Source organism: Sciurus vulgaris (genome assembly GCF_902686455.1).
Source record: "Sciurus vulgaris genome assembly, chromosome: 14".
Taxonomy (NCBI): Eukaryota; Metazoa; Chordata; class Mammalia; order Rodentia; family Sciuridae; genus Sciurus; species Sciurus vulgaris.
Window position 1 is genome coordinate 56280259 of NC_136475.1, and position 25840 is coordinate 56306098.

General features: G+C 34.4%; 1 protein-coding gene across 30 annotated transcripts in view; it reads left to right on the forward strand.

The window, feature by feature from the left end:
* Positions 1–25840, forward strand: part of NRXN1 (neurexin 1) — a 1087847-nt gene that overhangs the window by 289275 nt on the left and 772732 nt on the right. For 14 of the 30 annotated variants that reach the window (XM_079110028.1, XM_079110037.1, XM_079110040.1 and 11 more), the window contains one exon: positions 9127–9165. The exons of the other annotated variants lie outside the window; for them this stretch is intronic. In XM_079110028.1, coding sequence (XP_078966154.1) covers positions 9127–9165 — 39 coding nt within the window. The remainder of the gene's footprint in view (positions 1–9126; positions 9166–25840) is intronic. 30 annotated transcript variants of the gene reach the window in all.

Genomic DNA, 25840 nt, shown 5'->3' on the forward strand with positions numbered 1-25840 from the left:
TGGTCTTTCTCATTTCTAGACAGTCTCTCCGCAGATAAAGAAAGAGTAGAGTAGAACATGGTTCTGCCCTTGAAACAGACCCTAATTTCAGAACTGAGAATATTAAGAACCTTTGGGTGATGATTCACAGCAGCCCTCTAGTGGCCAGTGAGAGCACAGGCAAAGAAAAAGGAAGCCAACTCCAGCTTCCAAGTCTCACTTTGCTTCTAAGTTTTCAAAAGTGCCTTTGTGAACTGGTTGCTTGAAACTCAGACCTTGTTCTTTCTTTGATGCTCTTGGTCTCAAGTACTTCAGACCAGTGAGTTCTTAAAAGCCCACTTAACCCCTAATGTCCCCAAGGCAGGTAGTATTGTGTAACCATCAGAACTTTGTCACTATGCATACCAGTTTTCCTATGGTAAAGTTGATTTAGAAATACAAATTTGAATGCCAGAAAAACATTTTGTAGCTCATAAATTGGGATGAGACTTCTGTAGCTTCATATCACTGCTAGATGCCTCTCTGATGTAAGCAGAAAAGGGGCTGGACTAGGCGTTCCATTGACAGTAACAGGAAGGGATTTTTATCTTAACTAGATTTTTTCTTAAAGGTGCTAGAAATTGAACCTGGGGTCTCACCTGCTCAGAGCATGCTCTATTACTGAGATAAATCTCACTCTGTAGATTTTTCTTAATTGCCACAGTATTTTCCACCACCATATGTTAACCCTGTGGTGATACGGTGGAGTGGGGCTGGTGGTATACCTTAGTAATAGAGCACTTTTCTAGCACATGTAAGGTCCTTGGTTCCATCCTCAGTACTAAGGAAAAAGTAAAAATAAATAATAGAGTAAGTCAAGATGGAAAGAGGTAGGCCTTGCTTAAGTTAGTTATGTGTTCCTCAATGGAAATAAAAATCAAGGGAAGGAAGCAGGTTAACAGTATAGAAGGTACTTACTAGCATTGGTACCCATGGAGGAAAAAGTTAAATTTCCTCTAAATTCTAGCAGGGCACCTATAAACGTAAAAATATTTATGATTTATTGAGCAATTGCTATTGGCCGCTTACTTCCCTGGCATTTCATTCACATCATCTCACTTTAATCCTAGTAATAGCCTTTTCATGTAGATATTCTTTTCAACTTCATTTTCTGGATGAGTAGTACAGGTTTAGAGGTTAAGTCACTTGCCAAAAATCGTATAGCAGTGGTGGAGCTAGGAACCCACCCTGCTTGTTGGATTCCGAAGCCTTAACTATGATGTTTCCGGGGGCATGGTACTTGGGGACTGTCTACCCTAGTTGTTTCCCATTGAGAACTCAGAATGTGATGCATGAAGCTGTGAATAGAGAAACATCAAGTGAGTCAGTCTTGAAAATTATGATTCAGTTATCTTTTTCTTCTTTGTGGTCTTTTGTGATAATTTAGGCAACAGGTTAATTTTATCCTGTACTACTTCATATTCCCTTTAACATTTAGTGCCAGTTATGTGTTATTTACCAAAGAAATGAATAGCATTTTTGCAGCAGCCTAAAATTCTAGTCCTACTCTACAGTTTTAACTATCTACTGATAGTCTAAAGCCTAATGTGGGACTATTGATCAAATAGGTAACACCTTTTCACCTGGATTTTGCTTTTCCGAGAAGTTACTTAAGTAGTCTGTACCTCAATTTGTCTATAAAATAGGGAAAATTGTCTTGCAAAGATCAATGGAAATGTTTGTAAAGGTTGAGGAGAGTTCTTTGGATTTAATAGTTTTGGCAGATGGCTGTGATTATTAACAATATTGTCTACAAGTCTATTACTAGAAAGAAAATATTTCCCCATATTGCATATAATGACCAGTATTCATATTTGGGAAGATGACCATGTTTGAGAAGCATTTTTCTTTTCTTTTTTCTTTTCACACTGGGAATCCCCTGTGTTTACAGATACTACTTCTTTGATTCTTCATTAAAATATTACACTGTTTTTACTCCCAAAGTAATGAAAACTATGATAGTGTTTAGGTTATTATTGCTTTTTGTAATATAAAGTGATTATACAGTTCTTCTGACTACAAAGTCATACATTATATTTTATAAGTAATACTTTTTTTAAATTATGTATCTCAGGTCTTGATGGTATTATAAATGTTTTCAAGAGATATGAAAATGGAAATAGCACTTGGAAGAAAAAGTCTCAGTGAGATTGAGAATCCCAACCCTGCACACTCATGGCATCTATAAAGACTCTAGGACCCCAAGGGCAATCTTAGGTTAAAATTGGATACAAAACCAGTGAGTATATGGTTTTTCTGTGAAGGAGGAAACTAATTCCATTTCCATTAATCTATATTCCCTCACAAAGGTTTAATTCCCTGGAACTTTGCTATCAAATCCTTTCCTGTTGAATAAAATTCAGAATGAAGTAGTCATTTCTCACCTCTGTTCAAGTTAGATTAGTATGTAGGAATTAAAAAATATATATAGGATTCTCTTATCAATGATGCAAAAGATGAGATTCCAGTGAGCTTTTAAAAATTGCACAATAGTTGAATCAGTTAGACAGGGTTCAATATTTTCAAAATGTCCTTGTCATTTGTAAATTTAACTGATAACCAGCTTTTTTTAAATCTGCAGATTGCCTTTCTCTTTGAGATTCTGGAAAAAGTAATTGATATGGAAAGTATTTAGCATTATGTCTGATTATTTAATGCTCATTTAATGTTCCATTCCTTCCAACATTCCTCCTACTTCCTTCCCCATTTCTCAGCACAAACTGCTGAACCAAGAAATTGTCCTATTTGAAATATTTTCTGACAAAAATAAAAAATGCTGACTACTTCCCTAGATTTAGTTTGCCACCCTCCATTAGCAATTCCATATTAATTTTGTTGATAAAGAATGCACATTTTAAAATTTCAGTGACTTTAAGTCCTTGATTTCTAGAAAGAAAACAGAGCACTGGGATTAAAATTGTAGATACTGATAGCACCAGAGCTCTGAGGAGGGGGAACCAACCAACCTCTAGTGCAAACAGCACATCATCTCATTACTGCAAACACAAAGGTACGTTCTGTCATAGAAGAAGAAACATACCCTTTCCAAGGATTCTTAATATTCTGGCTTATGTTTGCTATCCTTTTACAATGAAAATGGCAGTTAGTCTTATTTTTGGAAATTACCATTCTTCCTTATCTTTGCCCTGCTTCAATTTTGAAATATGCATCAGCAAATTCTAGTGACCTTGAATAAGGCCTCTTTAGTTGTCCATTTTATGCCACCAACTAATTGGGGCCACTTGGGTCTGTCTACTGACCTTAGAAAGTTAAATTTTCTCACCTTGATAGTGAGAAGGTGGAAATAACTAAGGCTTTGGAGTATATTTCTTTATTGTTTATACAGTTGTGAGTGTACAACTCTGCTGCTTCATTACTTACTATTAGTAGCAGCTGCCATGGGTTGAGAACCCATTTAATACTCTTGAGAGATCTGTTAGGTCATTGTTATTATTGCACCTATATTCTGGAACACTGAGATTTAGAAATTAAGTAATTTGCCTATGATCATTTAGACTGGGATTTTATAAACCAAATCATTTGATTGTAGGACCATGTACTCTAAGGACAGTTGACACTTGGAGGTCAGAATTCTCTCTCTCCCCATATCTATATGAGTGTGTGAGTATATGTGTGTGTGTGTGTGTGTGTGTGTGTGTGTGTGTGTGTGTGACAATCTTAAAGGTAAATTCCTTTCATTCTGCAATATTTAGGAAATGGTTTAATCTTTATAAGTCATTTTTCTATATGTTGAGCATAAATTGGTAAATGGGACTAGATAAGTGACAAAATTATCTATACTTAAAGTTAACTGATTTGATATTAATAGGTCATCCATATTTCTTGTCTCTCTTCCTCTTTTTGTTTTCTTATTTGTGGGTGGTATATAGCTAGTTCATTATGTTTGTTTGTTTGTTTGTTTTTAAATACACCAAAATTATCCTTTAAATGAATTTCGATGGTAACAAGGGAATGTCTCACATCACGTAGGGTTCCACATCTCAGAGATGGCCTCAAAGCATAACTGGAACCAGGAAAGAACAGAAGATGTCAGCCACACATTTCCTGTTCCCAGTGGTCAGTGTGTTAGACAGTTCACGGTTGGGGTTCCAATGTGAAATCATGTCACCAATGGTAACATTCTCTGGAACTATTGTCATTTTCTTCATTAAGAGTACCCTGCAGAAAATCAGCATGGAGAGAACGGAGAACATGTGGAGAGAAAAGGAGGTGACAGACTTCATCAATTGCCATACACATTTGCAAAGTCAACAAATGAGCATGAAACCCTTGCCTCATCTATTTCAGTGTTTTAGGAAAGCATTATTTTTACATCAAAATAAATGTGTGATAATGTAATAAATTTTAAAATCATATGAATTTAAATTTGAAGTAGATTTTATATGTTCTGCAGAACACAGTGATTCCAGACTTCTGAAGTAAATTCTCATTCTTTTCTCATATTAGGAAATTTTGGGGAAGAAGAAAATAGAAAATACAGATGAATTGAGCAAAAATAAATGTAAATAAATAAATATATGGTCAAGTGTCTTAGAATAACTGAAAGAAATTTGCAGTAGACATCAGGCTTCTTTCTGAAGTTACACTATAACTTTATTCTCATGAGAACAATTACTTAGACTCAACCAATAAAGGAACATTTATCATTTGTAAGGGGGATTGGTTGAGTCCAGACTCTATTGTGCCTCTGTCATAAATGATAAACCTCACATGATAGAGACAGCCAAATAAGCTAATGAGGACAGTTTTGATCTGTTTTAATTAATATTGATTTTTATGTGTCAGTTTTATGCAGGCAGAAAGACAAAATTATGCCCTGAGTGCAGTAAGTCATACCCTTCACAGATTTTGACAGACAGAAGCAGTAATTTTAGTGGTAGGAGTTAATTTGCCCTGGCATTAATGCATGAAAAGGTTGGTGATTGTGTCTAATTGTTTCCTTTGTTACTAGCTCAACTAAAAATAAGGTTCATGAACCAAGCTATGGGAAGTTATCTATTATGAAGGTTTCTCCAAAAATGAATTGCTTAAAGTCACACTTCTTTGTAATCAATCTCTGATACCAAAATGAACTTTTGTTCCATATTTTTTCCTTCTCCTTCTTCCTCATCTTTCTAAGCCTCCTACATTAAATATTAACATGCTTTAAGTGTGGAAATTAATAACCTCCTTTAATTCTGCCAACAAAGAAATACTGTATGAAACTCATTTTTAAAAAGTCAGTATTAACCATCCCATTGACAATTTTATGTAAATATAAACTGACTCATACAAACATTGACAAAGCACAAAAAAATTTTGCCATTTTTATTAGGTTGTGGAGTATCTATCTACTCTGCAAATGTTTAGCTTCTTTGGAGGAATCACCAATTGGTTCCACTGATTTAGTAAAGATCCAGTTTTATCATATTGAGATGATATTTCAAAGTTTCCATTCTGCTCCCATTTGTATACTTAATGGTAATTTCCTGAAGGTTTACTGTATACTGTAATCTAGAATCTTGAGAGGTGAGATTGACAGGAACATGTTTTATGACTTTGTTTTTATTTGTACCATGACACTTCTCAAAGAAGAAGAAATTTTTAAGTTTATTTGTTTTATATTTTTACAGACTGCATTTTGATTCATTGTACATAAATGGGATACAACTTTTCTATAGTTTTGTATGATGTAGATTCGTACCATTCGTGTAATCATACATGTACATAGGCTAATGATGTTTATCTCATTCCACCATCTTTCATACCCCACCCCCTTCTCCCTCTCATTTCCTTCTATCTAATCTAAAGTTCCTCCATTCTTCGCTTACCCCCACCCCCATTATGTATCATCATCCACTTATCAGGGAAAACATTCAACCTTTGGTTTTTATTACATATAACTAAAAATGCAGAGGCTACAGATTCCTTTGAATGTGACCATCTTTATACCGCTACCTTTAGCCGAGTGACTTTTATCCTTAATCTTATCCTACTGTGATCACGAGTTAGGTACAATACCTTAATATCACATCCTCAGAAACTGTATTTAAGGTAGATGAGAACTGTATGTGTGTGAATTTCAAATGACAATCTTTCTCTCAAATTCCCCAGAAATACTGGTCCATTCCTAAACCAATCCAGGGTTTAGAAAGAAACTACCAGGGTTGTCCTGGATAATCCAGACTCAGGCACCTGAAACTGGGCAAAGCAAGATTTCCTCAGAAGCCCTGTTCACTGAACACCTAACAACACAAAAAGGGGGTATAGATGGATAAATGGCTCAGTTTTATAAGAGGCTAAAAACAAAACATAACAAAATAAAATTTACCTGAGAAACACATAATGCAATGTGTATTGCTAAGTGATGTAATGTAGGCTTGGTGGTGGGAGGTTAGAGAATTCTCCATAGGCTGACAACTGTGTTTATATGACCAACTGACATTCAAAATCACATTGTTCCACTGTTTATTTTTATTTTTTTTTAAATTTGTTTTAATTAGTTATACATGACAGTAGAATGTACTTTGATGCATCATATATAATGGAGTATAATTTCTCATTCTTCTTGTTATACTTGATATAGAATCCCACCAGTGGTATAGTTACATGTGTACACAGGGTAGTAATGGCTGATTCATACTATTATCCTTCTTACTCCCATACCCCTCCCCTCCCTTCAATCCTTTCTACTAATCTAGAGTACCTCTATTCTTCCCTAGCCCCTCCACCATTGTGAATTAGCATCCACATATCAGAGAAAACTTTAGTCTTTTGGTTTTGGGGGATTGGCTTATTTTGCTTAGCATGATATTCTCCAGCTCTATCCATTTACCAGCAAATGACATTATTTCACTCTTCCTTAAGGCTGAGTAATAATATCCACTATGTTTTAGTGATAGTAAAATACATATGCTTTGATTGCTTCACCTATTTCCCTTTGCACTGACAAGTTTTTAAGCCTGAGAAAAATTTAATAATTTTCAAATCATGCCCCATTGCCCGAGACACTCAAAATTTGATACTTCCTATTAAATAATGATTATAATATTAAAATCCCCTTCCTACCTTTAGGAAAATGATGATACACTAAGTAAATAAATATTGATTAACCCCATACTCTTATAGACTATGTAAACACCAATGACACAGAAGAAGTAGATTACAAAAGCTTCCTTCATTTCTTAAAATTTCTGGCAATGCAGGTAACCATATTGATTATTGGATTTGTCTACCATCTAGTGTTATACACACACATATGTACCAACAAGTTCATTCAGGTTAAACCTTTAAAAGGTTAGGTTTACTTAGATAAAAAATAGATGAATATTGGAAAATTCATATGGTTCATCAGATTATTTTTTTATAGATGGAATACAGAGGAAGTATCTGGAGGCAATCAAGTTGTATTTTACTTGGAGATAAGCACTTTGTTTTTTAATGTATAATGAAAGTATCTTGGAAACACTATTAATAAGTACTTTTAACCATACAAGCATATTTCATTAATAAAATATCATTAAACTGAGTACAGTGGCACACACATGTAATTCCAACAACTCGGGAAGCTGAGGCAGGAGGATCTCATGTTCAAAGCCAGTCTCATCAACTTATCAAAGTCATGTCTCAAAAAAAAAAAAAAAACACACACACATTAAAAGTACTGGGGTTGTGGCTTAGTGGTTAAGCACCTCTGGATTCATCCAAAGTTTAAAAAAATATATATATGTATATATGTATGTATATATGCATATGTATGTATTTAATGTATATGTGTGTGTGTGTATATATATACACATATATACATATATATATATATATATATATGGATGGAGAGATATATATATCTCCATCCTCAATTCAATGCTCTGGTCTGTTTCTACTGTGCTATGAAAAAACCATAATAATAGGGATCTGTAATTTTTGCCATCCATAGATGTGATGTGATATGTGGTGAATCAGAACTTAGAAATGTAGAGTCTTGCTCTTGTTTCCTTGGCAGGTGTATTCCTATTGACAGTTTAAAAACTCTGATATTTAAGATCTAGACTACACCTTAAAGAGTACTAATCCAAACCAAGTCTTCTAAAGATGAGGAAACAGTCTTAGTGACATTCAGCAACCCATCCAAGACAGATCTGATGACAGTTCCAGCCTCCCCCAGGGGCTCCCCTCACTATCCATCTAGTTGCCTGATGATGCGGTCAGAATGCTGCCCTCTGAGGTCCCACCTGCCTTTTACCATTATGATTGTGAGACTTTGGTTTCATGTACAGCTTATATTCAGTTATCCTTTTCAAGCATAAACTTGCTGGTTAGTTCTGAGAATCCCCCACCTTCCTTCAACAAGTTATATTAAGTATTTTACTATCAAAACATCTTCCTTCGGTGCCCAAATTAAAGGACTTATCAAATTATCATTTAAAAAAATTGTGCAAGATTTTAGAAAAGTTCTAGAGCTCTATCATTTACTACCCAAGAAATTATGCAATATATTTTTGCTCTAGGGGCAAAGAGACAGAAATATTCTGCTGCTAAAAATCTGCAGCTTCCATATTTTTGTGTGCAGGAAATGTCATTTGTGTGTGTGTATGTGTGTGTGACATTCTTTCAGCTCTGTATAAATTAGATGATAAATGGTTCAGCATTGTATAAACGCAGTCAGAGCTATCATTTGAAACAGGAAATTGTTTCTTTTTAATTTAGAATATATACACTACTTCTACTTCCATCAACTTTTGAAGGTCAGAAACAGATAAGTTAGAGTCGGTGAAATAGTTGTGCAGTTTGATGAAGCTATGTCAATTGTGTAAAAAGTTTTCCTAGTGCTTCACCGATATCGAATGAAAAATAAAATGACCCCCAATGGAGTCTTCTCAAAACCAGCAACTTCACCAAATTAAACTAGATTTAATTACGTATTTATTTTTCAGTTGAATGGAATCTAAAACACAATCTTTGGAAAGGGCACATTTACTCTGTAGTTGAAGCTGCAATCCAATGAAGTTGAATTTTGTTTTATTTAAATCTAGACCATTTTAAATCAGAAGTTACCTTCAAAAGTGGTATTTGATCTAAAAAGTCATTTTGTATTTAAATGTTTTCCAGCATCCATGGTTCCCAGCCATTTACCACACCTTTCTTCAGGTAAGGTTCACCCACATCTTGTTCCTTTTAGAATTTGCATGTTTGGAGAATATTTGCCTTCCATAAATCTTTCTTGATCAGTTTATGCCTCTCTAGTGTGTATCAACACAAATTCTTTAGTGTTTTCTTAAAAATGCTTGTAGTTTTGACTAGAAAAATAAAAATTCATTAAGTATCTTCCACATGGGAACCTTATTATAAGGCTTTTGGACCACTGTCAATGAGATCTTTTCTTTGTTTGATTTTTTTTTTTTCAGACTGAATTTTGATTCTTTGTACACAAATGGGGTACAATTTTCTGTTTCTATGGTTGTGCACGATGTAGATTCACACCGTTCATGTAATCATACATGTACATAGGCTAATGATGTCTGTCATTCTACCATCTTTCACACCCCCGCCCTCTCCTCCCTCTCGTTTCCTTCTGTGTAATCTAAAGTTCTTCCATTCTTCTCTCACCCCACCCCTACCCCCATTATGTATTGTCATCCACTTATCGGGGAAAACATTCAGTCTTTGGTTTTTTGGGATTGGTTTATTTCATTTAGCATGATTTTGTTTTTAAATAATGCAGTGTTTATATTGTTTTAGACCTTACTGTTTGATTTTGAGACAAGGTCTCACTAAGTTGCTCAGGCTGTCCTCAAACTTGCAACCCGCCTGCTTCAGCCTGCAGAGGAACTGGATTACAGGCATGAACCATGGCACCAGGCCTTAGTAACTGACTTTTATTGAATGACTCCATCTTGGAGTCAATACCATCATTAAAAAATTGCAAACTTTGTATATTTAAATGAAAGGAAGAGCAAGGCTCTGATAGAGAGACTGCTGTTACAAAATTGTTAAATGACTGAGAATTATTAAATCAAAACAGCTCTCGCTTCTCCCCTAAGCACTTTCCTGAATTTAGATGTTGCTGACATTATATGGCATAGAAGTTAAGGCTGTAGGTTTTGGAGCTACAACCTGGGTTCAAATTCTCATCTACCACTTATATTTAACAATACGTTAGAAAAATTAGTTAACGATTGAAGCTCAGTTTTCTCTCATTTAAAATGGACATAATATCATCCGTGTTGTACAGTCGTTGGAATAATAAATTAATATGTCTAAACAGTAAAGTAAAAGTTTTATAAGTGGAAATTTTTTTAATGGTCTCAGGTAATCGTGTTTTTCTTTGAATGATTTTCAAATACTCTTTCGTAACATGGTCAGAATAATGTGTCTTTCCTAAGATGTATCACTGCTATAGATATTAGGATCAACATTTCAAATAGTTGATTTTTTATCACCCTTAATTTTAGATACTAAATTTTAGATATGACTGTGATACTATTATTTGACAAAATATTTATCAAACATGCACAATGTCAAACATTGCCTATTTCAACGTGAGGGTCTAAACATGAGCAAAAATATAGATATGGTTCCTCTCATTTTGATAATCTTATGAGGGAATAAATATTCTAAGTAGGTAATTCTACAAAGAAACTTCAAATTGCAGTCATAAATGGCATCTTAGAAAGAGAGAGAAACAGAATTTCAGAGATCTCTCCTGGATAGATTAGTCCTACTCAAGGGTTCTGAGAGAATCTTTCCAAAGAAATAATATTTGCTGTGGATTCTGAAAAATGAATGGGGTGAACCAGGTGACCAAACAGTCAAACAAAAAGGTGTTCCATGTAGAAGGAAAACAGCATGCTCAAGGTCTGTGGTAGAAAGGGGATGGAAAATGCAAATGAAAGACCATTTTAACTGGAATGCCCAGCAATAAGGGGAAAGTGGTTTGAGATGTGATTAGTGTTTTGCTTCAGACCTAAACCCGAACTTCCAGGCCATAATAAAGTTTTGTTTTTATTCTGAAATAGCAAAGGGACAGTTTTTGAGGTTTTTGGAAGAATGACCAGATTTAATTTTCCAGATTAGTAATGTCAAAGTGAATGCCTGAGTCCCCATTAAAAAATTATTGCAGTTGTTTCTATTATAATTTCTTGGATGTGGATGGAGTTAGTCAAGATGGGAAAGTGGCCATACATCAGAGGTCTAGATTACAGAATGAAGCAGAGACAGATCAACAAAAGGAGTTCAGGTATCTTGAGATTATCTAAGAGGAAAATGTCACATAGGCACTTGGATCTATAGATTTGAACCTGAGAAAGGAGATCTGTGCTGTGTGATGCATTTGTGAGTCACTGCATGTGGGCATTGATTGAGGGACATGAGCAAAGCAGAGATAAAAGGAATCCCTGAGTTATAACAGGATTGGGATTGTTTTAGATAGAGCAAGAAGAAGACAGAGGCAAGAGGTTTGCTGAAATTTGGGACTGTATATCTTTTGGATATAGACTATTCTGAGCTCATATTTTGTGGTTGTTTATTGAGATATAATCTGAAATTTCCAAAATTTCCAGTGGATTAAGGAGTATTCTGGTTACAAGAAGGAAATACTGTAAGATGTTAATCAGATTGAATCTTTTGTCTCTTCCTAATTCTGTAAAAAAAAGCAACCTCGTCTGTCTCTTCCTCTCCTCTTTTCTTTTGCTCTTCCCCTGCCCCACCCTCTCATCAGCAAACTTTAAAAATTATTTTTCACTGAACTAGAGTCAAATAAATGAGACACCTTTAAGGTCTCTAGAACTGTACATCATGTGCCCTTCATTCCTATTTCCATCTTCTTCTTCTTACTTTCCTCTTTTTCTATATTCTTGATTTGTTTCATTACATTTTAAATTTATTTTTTTCTTTCCTATTTGTGCTTGTTTTTGTAAGTCTTAATGTCACTTATAAAACTATTTTCAAACAAAGTAAAGTATAAGTCAATTAAAATATACAATTTTAAATATTGGCTTGATGAGATTTTTCTCCTAAATGTTTTAGAGTTACCCAGAGAAACAAATATGTTTTGACATCTTTCCTCTTTTGATTTTTTATTTAAGATTAGCAAGAAAAGAAAGACCTATTAATTCTGAAAAGTTTAAAATTCTGCCTTTTAAACTTTTAAAAAGATTTTACAAAACTTAGCGAGATCCTCTCTCAAAATAAAAAGAGGTGGGAGGTAATTTAGTGGTAAAGCATCCCTGGGTTCAATCCCCAGTGCCCTCCCCCACCAAAAAAAAAAAGTTGATATGGATAGTCCAACATCATTTCACTCCAGTGGTCAAGTGCAGGAAAGTCCACACATCCTTCATACTAAAGTGGGTTTTTAACATACGTAAGTGTATTTTAGGCTAAGAACTGGTCTTAGTGCATATGAAAAGGCTAATCTTTTAATTAGTTGTCATTTGGACATGCAGAAGTCCTGTATACTTCATTTTCTATTCTCTGGACTTATTTGCTTATACTAATTTAATACTAAAACATATTACCTATGTGGTATGAACTGTATCTGCTTTGACATTTTAGCTAACAGAGTATAAAGAGAGGTGTGTGTGTGTGTGTGTGTGTGTGTTTTAAGGTTATATGTGTGCACATGGTTTATTTTTTCTTGAGAGAAAAATTTCAAGTCATAGGTACACTGCTAGGAATAGCTTTTCTCTACAGCCCATTCGTTTCATATGGACTGCCAGAGTAATTTAGGACCTTCTATGATGAAGCAGTGGACCTTTGAGCCAGGTACTTGCTCCCTCTTTCTTTTTATGATGTTTGATGGTTCATTAGAATTCCATCTTCACACCTAACAAAACAGAAAGTAATCATAAATAGGATGTTTATTGTGAAAGAAAGAAAGAAAGAGAGAGAGAGAAAGAAAGAGAGAGAGAGAGAGAGAGAGAGAGAGAGAGAAAGAAAGAAAGAAAGAAAGAAAGAAAGAAAGAAAGAAAGAAAGAAAGAAAGAAAGAAAGAAAGAAAGAGAAAAAAGAAAGAAAGAAAGAAAGAAAGAAAATACTTAGGGCTGTTGTGGTTTCTTTTCGGTTATTTTATTTTGAAATGACCACCTACCCTTGTTTTTCCTGAATTTGTGGTACCCACCCAGCCGCGCTGGGTAAAGAGGCAGGATGCATTAACTTGGTACATGACATGTTAACTAGGGATTTTAAATTCATGTTTCATTAAAAAGTGCTTCTTTCTGAACTTAGAAATTTGAGAATAGAATCAAATTTTAAGGTTTAGACAACATTTCTGAAGCTTATCATGTCTGCCTTTGGGATATCATAGTTTTTTGTAATGAGGAACTGACTTGTGTATTATGGAATATTTAATAGCATCCCTGGCCTTTACTCACTGGATACCAGTAGCAACCCTTACTTGTGACAAAAAAAAAAAAAAAAGTATTTTTAAAGTTCCCTGCAGGGCATGTCATCCCTAGATGAGAATCACTGGCATTAAATAATTTAACTTTTTTTTTCTTTTAAACCATGGATTGAACCCAGGGGCACTTAATCACAGAGTCACAACCTCAACTCTTATTTTTTCATTTTTTATTTTAACTTTTTTTTTAAAATATTTTCAGTTGTAGATGGACACAATGCCTTTATTTTGTTTGCTTAGTTTTACGTGGTGCTGGGGATTGAACCCAGTGCTAAGCAAGTGCTGTACTACCTAGCGGCAACCCAACCCTACTTTTTATTTTGAGGCAGGGCCAAGGTAATTTTCTTGGGGCCTCACTAAATTACTGAGCCTGACTTTCAACTTGGCAATCCTCCTGTCTCAGCCTCTGAAATGGCTGGGATTACAGGCTTGCACAACCACTCGCAAGAGTAGTTTTTAATAGTTAAGACAAATGAAAAATGACAGAACATAAACATATCAGAATTATATCTACCACATACATTCATATAAATATAAACATGAAAAAAATAGAGTTCTTAGGTAACTGTAGCATTTCCAAAATACACTATACCTCTAGGTTGAAACAAGAATGAGAATAGCATCTTTGCTAGTTAAATCCAATTTCTATTCTTAGAAATATCTTTATAATCATTGAGTGAACCTGCTGAAAATTGATTACCTTTAATCAAACCTAATTTTCAATGTTGATCATTATCAAAACTGCATTATGAAGTATTAATTTTCTCCAAGATTAGCAAATTGGGAAAAGCATGCCGGTACTCAATTCACATTGGTATCTTTATCCAACAATTGTTTCCGGTAGCCTGATAAAAATAATAAATCATGGCTGTATTTACTTTTCATTATTAAGTACAATTATGTATCTAAAGGAACAAAAATATTACAAGGAAACAGAAGTGTCTGCAGAGATGACTAAATTATTCATTTGTCACTCGTGGGCATTAATCATTTTGTGTTCATTTCCCAACCTAAATGAAGCAATCTTTAGGAAGGCAGTTTTTTTTTTTTTTTTTTTAATTTTCTTTCATTTTTCATAATATAAGAAAAACTCATTTGAACAAAATTTTGTCTCAATCTATGATTTGAGCTGTAAAAAAATAGGTTTTCTCAATTTGTACTTGTTTCGTATTGGTTTGTTTCCATCTATGAATTTATTCAATTAAATTTGATTTTTTTATAAGTTTACTTAGCCATTGCCTGGCAACCCTAACAAACTGCTTATCCAATCAACAGTAAAACCAGTCTCAGTCTACATAAATGTTTCCCTATTGTGTCATTTAAAGCTCAGAAATGTTAAACGTTTATTTATGATATAATTAACAGAGGCTTTTCCCTCATTAGGTATTTCATTCAGTGAATGTCAGGACAGGCACATTAATAGTTGTATTCTTATGGTAGCTTGCCATATTTGTAGTTAGGAATAGCAAGCTGGTGTCTAGTTTTGAAAGTATTGGCCACACTGGAATTTGAGCTAATTGATGTAACAATACATAAATCTCTGGGTGTGAATCAGAGAACAGAATCCTGTAGGCTGATAGGAAATCTACCAAGGTAAAACTTGCTGCTATGCTCAACTCTGATGTATATATTTTAATTTTATTTGGGAATATCATAGATCATATGAGATGAATCCTGCAGATATTGACATGGGCATGAGGCGGTTACAATGAAGAGCAGTGTCACACAGCAATAAGGAATAAAGGTTGACTAAAAGATGTGTTGCACTGACATAGGTAGAGTATTTGCCTTTTAGAATGCCATTTTGAGAGGTAAATTTAAAAGAAAATTAGAGTAAAACATTAAATCTCAGAGGAACTCTGACTTAAACAGCTTTCCTTTCACAAGACATATACAAGCTGGTGGGGACATACTTATCTATAATTTCAAACAAGTTCAAACTTTTAAAAGAAAACATGGTCTAAATATTCAATGTTTCACCCAGTAAGAGATACAGGTAGCATTGGTTTGCCTGGTCATTCCTGTTATTCTCTCAGTGGTCATAACTGACTCCTCTTAGCAGCCAATGGCTGACCTGAGTGTTTCTGTTCTAATACTAATTAAAATGCTCAATTAGTGGCTGAGAACATCCAGTTCAGAACAGTACTTTCTCAGAAATTTATTTTTTCTTCTTTAATTGACTATTTTATTTTCACTCTTCTTATTTTTTTCTTTATTCAAGGAAGAAAAGCATACCATATTTTCATGTGTATATATACATAGGAATATGGAAAATGAATTGCATTTTAAAATATTCACCTATGTTATTATAAGTGGGAAAAGCACATGCAGTTGCATGTTCATCCTGAAAGTAAATATATATATATATATATATATATATACCTGTTGGCCACATATGCCTATGGGAGATACAGGATTTTTTTTAAGATAATAAAAATACTTAAAGCTCATACCTAACTAATATAACCCAGGTGGAGGAAGACATTTCAAGTGAGACTCAAATGAGCTGTTTCACCGACAATTAAAGCACATAGACCAGATATAAAATAAAGAACTTGGCTTATCAGACTAGCAGCCCAAAGGAAGTAAGACAAGCCTAATACAAACCAAAAACTGGATAGAAGAATTCTTTCTTGGAGGGTGGGATACCAGGGATTGAACACAGGGGCACTTGACTACTGAGCCATATCCCCAGCCCTGAGTTGCTTAGTGCTTTGCTGTTACTGAGACTGGATTTGAACTCTGGATCCTCCTGCCTCAGACTCCTGAGCCCCTGAGATTACAGGCATGTGCCACCGTGCCCCACTAGAAGAATTCTTAATCTACAAAAGAAAATGGTCATGTTTGCAGTATTTGTTTTATTTTTCATAGGGCTTTTTATTGGATATCTATAAATTGATAGTTATGAAAGAAATCTAAGTTGGCTGTACAATCACTTGAGCGACTTCTTTGAATGCAGCTTTCTGGGTTCCACTCTCAAAGATTCTAGCAGTAGATCACAGATAGGCTCTCACTGAGAATGTGTACTTTTCATCAACACTTAAGGTAATGCCAATATGCCTTATCCTTTACAGCCTTGAGAACCACCAGCCACCAATATAGATCATTAGTGCCTCTTGTCTTGCCAAGATCTCAGGTAGCTCAATTTCGCCCCCTCCTCACTTTGTCCCTCTATCTTCTGGATAACTTCTGTTCAAACTGATTCTAAAATCTCTGTTCACCAAAGCTATGTACCTGAATTTGGTAGTAATTAGGTAAGGGCATTTAAAATCTCCAAACTTAACCTACAAAAAATAATCAGAATATAACTTGTTTTTAACGTGGCAAACGATTCAGTAGTATATTTGAAGTTTAATTTCATTGTTCCTTAAAAATTGATACTCACTGAAATTATCAAAACTATGCAATGTGTGTATATACCTATACCCAAATGAATTGCACTTTTATGTATATTTAGAATGCACTAATTAAAAAACAATTAATAAAAGGAAGGTAAGTAGAGTAGGAAAAGGGGATCAGAGAGGGAGGAGAGAAGAGAACTAGGAAATACTGGGAATTGAAATGGAGCTAATTATATGCATGTGTGAATATGTCACAATGAAACTCACTATTATGTATACTATAATGTACTAATAAAAAAAAAAAAAAAAAAAAAAAAAAAAAAAAAAACCCTTTGAATCCATGATTGTCAGGGCTACGGCAAAGCTTGGGAAAAGCCAGTACTCAGGAGACCTAAAAGAGGTTGTAGTAAGTCATTTGTCTGTGTTATAGACAAGAATGTAGCCAGAAGTCTCGGAGTGAATTCCATCACAGTAAGAGATGAGGAAAATCTTTGAATTCCAAAAAAAAGAAACACTAAAGAAATCATCACAGGTCAACACATTACATCATAATAAATTACATACCATCTGAGACGTGCAGGGACTGTTCTTTGGTTTTCTTTTTGAGGGCCACACTGGTCAATGGGTGGATAATGAGAGAAGGTAGGAAAGAGCTCTGATTCTCTGATTGATTAGACAGAGAGAACAAATTTCTTTCAGGAAAAGACAGTCTGAGAAATCTCATTAAAGTTATGCCTGATTCCTTTTTATACTATAATAAATAGTCTCTAGAGACATGGTATTTTATTTGGCTCTAATGACTTGGTTCTGTCTCACAATATTGATATCATTTCACTGTGCTTGTCAGACTGACAATAGGAAAATTTTTAAAAGATGATAGAACATAAGAATCTTCCCAGAATGATGCATGAAAACCACTTCTCTCCTTTGAGGGGGAAAAAGAAAGACATTGTTTTAATCAAACACAGGCAAGATCATCTTCTTGTATGATTATGTTGCAAAATGTGAACAAATTTTTCTTCAGTGTCATCTTTGAGATGCTGGTCTGCGTTTCTATTAATAATATGTAAATGTTATGGAAATAGAACATGCTGGGTGCCTCATCTAACTCAGAGTGGTTGCAAGATGACAAAGGTAAAGAGAAGACCTGCTTTAGTGTAGAAGGTCTTTAGAAATCTCACTCAGCAGCAGCTGTGGATAATGAACCTGGGCATCTCTGTCATGCAAAAGGAAGCGATGGATGAATCCCAGGGATCGACCGCCACAGAGAAGAACAGAAATTTTAAGCTGCACTTTGAAAACCAAATCTGAACAGTCATGCATCTGAAACAGATGGACACGTTGATGAATAGAGTTGTCAGGGAGAATGCTAAGCAAGGTGTGAGTTTTGTTGGTGTCAGAAACAACCCTTCACTGTGTTCCTGGGATGTTACTCTTTGCCTTGACAGAGGGTGAAGAGTGCTAATGGATAAAAAGCCTGAAGACAGGTGCATCGGATCATAGAGGACAGCTGGGAAGCACTCATTCATTATTCTCCATATCATTTGAAATTGCTGTATCACTTTCCCTCAGAGGATAGTTCCCTCAGGAGGTAGTCCAGCAGAGTCTTGCACTGTGGGGGAACTCCAGATCTGGAGTTAGACTTCCTGGGATCAAATCCTGGCTCCATAGATGGTGATACTTTCCTTATTTTTTTTTACACGGGTACATCTTGAATTCTATATTTTAACTTCTCATCTATGAAACAGGAATAATTATTTTACCCAAATTTTAATGCCACATGCATCGAAGGAGGCAAACTTTGTAAAGTATATAGCATAATGAAATAAGCATAATGAAATCCCTAAATAAACATTAGCGATTTTGCTTAATTTCTAGAGTAAGGATTCAATTATAGAGACCTTCCAGGTCTCAGAGAATTTAGAAGCAGAGAAGAGAAATCATATCAATAAAGATGTAATTGTTAGAAATTAGAAAATAGTAGACTATAAGATTTTGATTTTAAAAATTATTTGAGGGGAAAACAAGTTAGAAATTGTTATTAGATTAGAGGCATCATACAACTCTCTCCAGTTGGGAAATGTATTACAATTAGCAGTAAAAAAAATGTTATTCTATTGGTGTAAGGGAAAAAAGGATTTCACAGTAGCATATTAGATCCTTCTAAAAATGATGGATAATAATCACTTCTAACAATGCATTAAAATGTTATAAACCTTGCACTTAAATTCCTTTGGGTCAGAACAAAGTACAATTTAGTAAATATGCTAGCTGTATCATCTTGAGATGACTTTTCTAAAACATATCAGCCTGCATTTTAATAAAATACTATATTTTAGTTAATAGGTAGAAGTTGTATTACAGGCTCTGATCTGAAGTATATCATCAGTGTTACCGTCCAGAGAAATATTGTAAGTGCCAGTTGATGTTTTGCTATAAATTCAATAGGCAGTCCTTCTCTTAACTTTTTAGATACTAGGTGACCACTAGTATTTCCAAGAACTAATATATCTAACAAGGACATTTAGTTACAGCAAAAGATACTCAGATCAAACATGTATTGATATATTAAGGTATGCTCATGCCAAAACATTTCAAGAAAATATAACAAGGAGGAAAGCCATAGGTTCATTGGTATACACACACAGCAGACACACATGTGTTGTTGATGGTGTTCTGTATCAACAGGGAAGAGCAACCTAATACTGTACATAAAACTCTAATTCAGAAAGCTACTTTTTTTTTTTTTTGCAATAGTCAGAAATAAACCAGATTATTATCTTATTGGTGGTTGACTTCTTATGATAGTGGAAATATCAAGACTACTACCATGTGTTTTGAAAAGTCATTTGGATGCAAATTCAGAAGTAGTGAAAGGACATCCCGGGTAATCTATGTGTAAATGGCAAGATGAAGTTGGAATATGGCAGTCAATTCTGGGTTTATGGCTGTACAGTGCACACTATCACCACATCTACTAGGATACAGTTGGCATCATGGATGTTGCTGTATGCTTATTGCAATATTTTTAAGGGAGATAATGGTATAGAGTCTGGTTCTGACACAATGAGTGTGTTATGACGATTTTCCAACATGTGGAAATAATGGGTCATGGTAAAGGGTAAGGATGCCTTCTGGATTAATAATAACCCTGACAGCAATTCAGAGGTTTGTCAATGGGTGGGGATTGCAGCTCAACTTGATGTTCTTCCTCCCTTGCCCTGCCCACCTTTTGCTATTTAATGCCTCCACCTCCTCTCCTGATTCATGGAATGCTAGCTTTATTAGCTCTGACATGGAGCCTGTATCATCTTCTATGTCACCTTGGTCATAGATTTAATTAAAATATAAATCTCCATAGTAGATTGAAGTCCTTAGAGCACTTTATAAATGGTTTCATTTTCTCATTATGCTAATCAATGCTTTTACTCATGTATTTGAAGATCAGGAGGTATTAAAATTTTTATTTAAAGAGTGATTGATCTTTTGGGGATCATCATGATTGATTTTTGATAGCTAGTTCTTGCCAGGAATAAATAAGTAAAATTCAATTTTAGTTGCAGGAAGTGGTTATGTGCATGTGCATGCACATGTGTATAATACATATTATTACCATTAGTAAAATCAAAAAAGAACAAAATTTCATAAAACATTTATTGAACCCTAGCTGTGGCCTAAGGATTGGTGTTACAGCACTGATAAATTATATCTGTCTTCAAAAAGCATATACATTGTGATCAAATTCTTGCTTAGATAAAATATGAATTTTTTTAAAAAGGATTTTTTAGTTGTTGATGGACCTTCATTTTATTTATTTATATGTGGTGCTGAGAATCAAACCCAGTGCCTCAAGTGTGCCAGGCAAATGGTCTACAACTGAGCCCAACCCCAACCCTAAATTATGAATTTTTGACATGACTTCGTGAGTGGCAATGTTTCTTTAGAAAAATATTTTACATGTAAATGAATAAGGAATTATTTCTCTTCAAGCATAAGACTATTTTTTTTTTTATAAAGGATCTTTTAAAACATACAATTCTTGTTTCATGGGTTTAAAAACCAAACTGAGTTTTGGTGAAATGTAGAGCTTCCAAAAGGCAACTCAATTTTTCAAATCCTTTCCAATTCTTTGAGCTCCAAAAGCATTTAAATATGTTTAGACTAGTTAGCCCTCTTCCCTGATGTTTTCTTGCTATATTCTAATTTCCTTTACATTGGGCAAATGATATGTATGATTATGACATAATGATAGTGATAAAGATTCAATCCTAATTGTTCATTTTTCTTTAAGATCAACGTGGCTTATTTAGAATTGACGGAATTTATGTTGGGTAATATACATCATTCCTATATCAATTAAGGATCCGAAATGAATGCATTTGAGTCTTGTCAAAACCACTAGTCAATGTGAAACTGTATTTGCTGACAAAGGAAAGTATCATGATGCCCAGTGTAATTCTAGGTAGTTTTCCATCATTACCTGGTAAATGACTTTTTGTGTGATCTTGAGCATATTATCTTTGCCTTTTTATGGCCCTTTTTTCTCCACTATAAAATGAGGATAATAGTAGGACCTAGTTCATAGATTTACTGTGAAGATTAAATAAGTTTACTGATGTAGCACAATTACAATAGTTACATAGCAAATAATCAAGAAATGCTGTTAACTATTGTCATCATAATCACCATTATTGTTATCTCAATTACACCTTCACACGGAAAGTACAATGTGGTTAGTATTATTATTCCCACATTATAGATGGGGAAACTGAGGCTTAGAGGACCTGGGCCTACCTTATCAAAATCAAGGAAGCATTTAAGGACTAACTAACATAGTGGATTTAAAAACACCTTGGCAAACATGAATCAGAGGACAAATAAAAGGAGGTAAAGGAGTCTTAGAGCAAAGAGAACAAAGAATAATCAGATTAACAGGTATTTGCTAGATATACAAATGTGAAGTGAAAACGGTAGTAGTTTTGTCATATGGACTGGAATTTATGAGGAATATGATCCTCACCAACTGAAGAATCATAAACTGTGTCCAGGACACCCTAAGGCAAAGCTTCTGTTTCCAAAAGTAAAAGCTCTTTAGTCTGACACTGGTTAATTTAAATCATAGTTAATTAGAAATAAATTCCATTTTGTAGTCAACTCCACGCTCTGTTGTTGTTTAATAAAAATACTGGATTATCCAAGCATGATTAATTCAAGGTTTATTTTTATGAATATTATCTTTAATATTAATGAGGTTTGCCCATGTCTATATGAGAAATGATATATCAGATTTCCTGTTCCCCACTCTGCAAAGCTGAAAAAAAGACTAGCTAAAAGATTTATCATTCTATGCAGATAACTTGCATACTAATATGTAGTATACATTTTTATTTTTGCTTCTTTTATTTAATAGAATAACCTCGGATTAGCTGTTTTAAGAGGTACATTTTCTATGTGTACCTCCAACTGATTATGTTTTTTAAAAATGCATTGGCCCCTGTGCTGGTAAAATTACCCAGTTAACACCATGATAATAGTAGTGATTTTCAGGAAAGGATTTGTGGATCCCTTTCTCTGTAATTTACTTGCTGATTCTGACAACCCTTCACAATGGCTGTAATCAGTCTAGTGATTTTTCCCATGAACTTTGCCCAGAACTGCCTGTCACTGCTTCACTTACATGTTTTTAAGTACAGCAATACCCTTCTCAGTTTGTTGTTGATTGCAATTAGTCATAGTTGTTGCTGTTGTTTAATTCTTGAGAACTTTCCACTTATCAACACTATAAACATGAGCCAATACATGTTCTTCTCTCAGCAGGAAACACAAAATTACAGATATTTATGACTTTGACTTCGGTAGAGGTTAGAGGTCATCTAACCAATATATTTAACCAAAAAAAAAAAAAAGGTTTGTAAGAGATAAATATCAAGGCCAAGGTCACAGAGAGATTACATTAGAAAGTAGACCTTCTCATTTTCTTTCCATTGCCCTGTAATTCATATATAAAGTGGCTCATTATTAACAGTGAAAAAAATCTAAATGTACAAATCCAGATGTGGACAATTAACACTTAACCTGGTAATCAAGGAGAAAACTTCAGGCAGACAGGTGCTTGAACTTGCTGTTCACTACTATACTCCTATCACCTAGGATAGCACCTGCCCTATATCAGATGATAAATAAATATTTTGAATAAATGAATGGGTGGATAACATCCCAATCACATTTACACAGGTACTTTCTATTTTCCTTTACTTCCTAGTTTTTAAAATAGTATTAATTGTATTTTATTTGCTTTTTAAATGTTCAGATATTTTTCTGCTTTGTATGTTATTTATAATCTCACAGCTAAGTTACGCAGTTTTTTATCATATGAAACTATGCAACATGTGACTAATATTTTATAATGAAATTGATTCAATTCATTAATATGCATCAGGTAGTTTAATTTCATCATATTCTCAGCTAAAACTGAAAATAATTATTGTCATTATGAGTCATGGATTAAAATTCCCTCCTTACAACTAAGTTGCTGATATTAAGGGTATGGATGAGGAAATAAAATTTACCCAAATAGCAGAACTTCCTCTTGAGTTGAATATTGTTTAGACCCAGGAGAAGGCTTGAATTAAAATAAACATTTTTTGGTAGTTTAATTTAAAGAGTACCCCCTTAGAGAAGTTTATGATTAAGTACAACTATGAATTTTAGCATAACAAAAGTAATAAAGATCATCATAATGAATCTCGCATTTTAGTAAACATCTGAAATTATTTGCATACTCCATTCATCTACTACCAAAAATAAAAAATAAAACAGAAAAAAAAAAAACTATGCTGTTTTTCAGTGTACACTGGGAAACACACACATGCATCAGTTGGTGCACAGCAAATCTTTCACAGACCTCTCCAGAAGCAGTCTTCTCTTATGCTGAGCCTGCTGTTGGTACCCTGGCCACGTTGTGTCTGCAGTCCAGAATGTATGAGGGTCTGGCTGCAGCCACACAGGTTGTAAATGATCTGAGTGGGTGATCTATGCTCAGCCACTGGACAACATTCCTCCTTTCCCTAGGCTTTCCAGGTAGCTTTATAAGTAAAAATCTTTCTCTAGTTCTTCAGTGCAGACAAGCTAGCCCAGAGGCATTGAAAGCCTTCCATGGAGATTTGACTTTTCCCCTGATTTGTTGGTTGTTAACAATTCTTACTTCTCAAATAATACATTAAATTGTTCCTTCTTTCCCAGGAACACAGCTCAAGAATAAGTAATATAACTAGTCATTAAAACACTGGATTTGAAGAGAAACAGACCTGGGCATTTTGGCCATAATTAAATGGAAAACTTGGTAATAATTCTCTAAGCTTCACAAGGCACACATCTTTGACCATCTCTTTAAGCTTTCATTTGCAAACTCTGGTCAAGTGCATCTACATTTCAGGTCTCATTTTGCATTTCATCCTAAAACTGTTTTCCCCGTGTTCTTTAATTTTTTCCTGTATTCTGTCCAATTATAGGTCTCGGAGGTTTCTTGCTCTTTTTTCTCCTTCATACTTGCAGGGATATATACCAGGGCAGAGAAAATCGAAACTTCACAATTTCTTGGTAGGAGAGGTCTTTTGTCTGGGTTCAAGAAGCAACCAGCACTGCTCCCCACTGATTGACATACACAGCAAAATGTTCTGTTCACTTCTAGAAGCTGCCAGGTAGGAGAGGCACTGCAGTTCAGTATCCCAAGTGTGAGAGGCCTTTAAAGTTATGGGAGAGGAGCTGAACCAGGGCAAGATGCCACATCAGCATGATACCAAAACACTAAGTAGAAATTCAAGACAAAATTTATCAGTGAAGCATTTTGAGCTCATGAGGCCCTCTGTGGAAATAAATCTTAATCGTGTTAGGAATTTTATTTTTTCCAAGTTGGAGAAATTTCAAATTGATTTTCTTTATGGTTAAGCCTTTGCTAACACTATTTGATTTTTAAAATGTATTGAATTTTTTTCCTAATCACAAAGGAAAATCATATTCACTATAAAAAACTTAGAAAATAGAGCAAAAATCAGGAGAGATAATGATTTTGACCTTTACATAAGCGTTATTAACATTTGCCGAAATGTTCTCTCTAGATCCATGTATTTGTTAAAAAGTGAAACCATGTTGCTTGAATTTATAGTCTGCTTGTCTCCATATGATACATATCAAAAATATTCCAAAGTCAATAGACAGCAATGTGATTTTATAACTGTCTAGCATCCTATCATATCACTAGACCATAGTTAACCTGGCCTATACCTTATTGCTCATTTTTCCCCCCAATTTGCCACTGTTGTCAATTCTTCCTTCACAATCTCTTAATACTCTGCACATACCACTAAGGTACCAGATCTCAATGTACAGTGGTCAGTAGTGAATATATTTGCTGTCTTCTTTTGCTATGCACAACTTCAGCTTTTGAGATTTTATATTTATAAATTATTTTACCTTTAGCATTTAACCCCAAAACAGCAAAGCGAATGATATGCCTGTACTCAATTTATATGTATAAACCTATGGATTGGGATTATAGAGTCAACAAGTTGTGATTTATAACGAAGACTGGAGATTGATAGTACCTTACTATGGAAGGTTAGATCTGCTTGGAAGATGCCTTTGTTATGATCCCTTCTTGTAAAGAGCAGTGGAGTGCCAAGAGATGCCACATGCACAAGACCCAAAAAAATGTCTCTTTTCAGGGTATTCTTTGTCACCATGGGGTAGATCCTGAGACCCTAACTGCAACAATCACAGTTTAATTCTGACAAATAAATTCTGGTGTATAATAGCTTTTAAATGTCAGTTTTGCTACTCACTAGCTATATGTAGCATTAGGTAGATTACTGAACTTCTCTGTTTTCTCCATCTATAAAATAGGGGGAGGGGTGTGAATCTATCCCAATTTTTAATGAGGGAAAAAATGGCTCTTATTAAATAAAAATATATGAAAACCAATATAATGATTCAGTAAATATAACTCTTTTAACCTTTATTTTTTCCCTATTAAAAAAAAATGGGACTCATTCCACTTAAAAAAAAAATTAGTGACTTGGTTTCATTAAGAT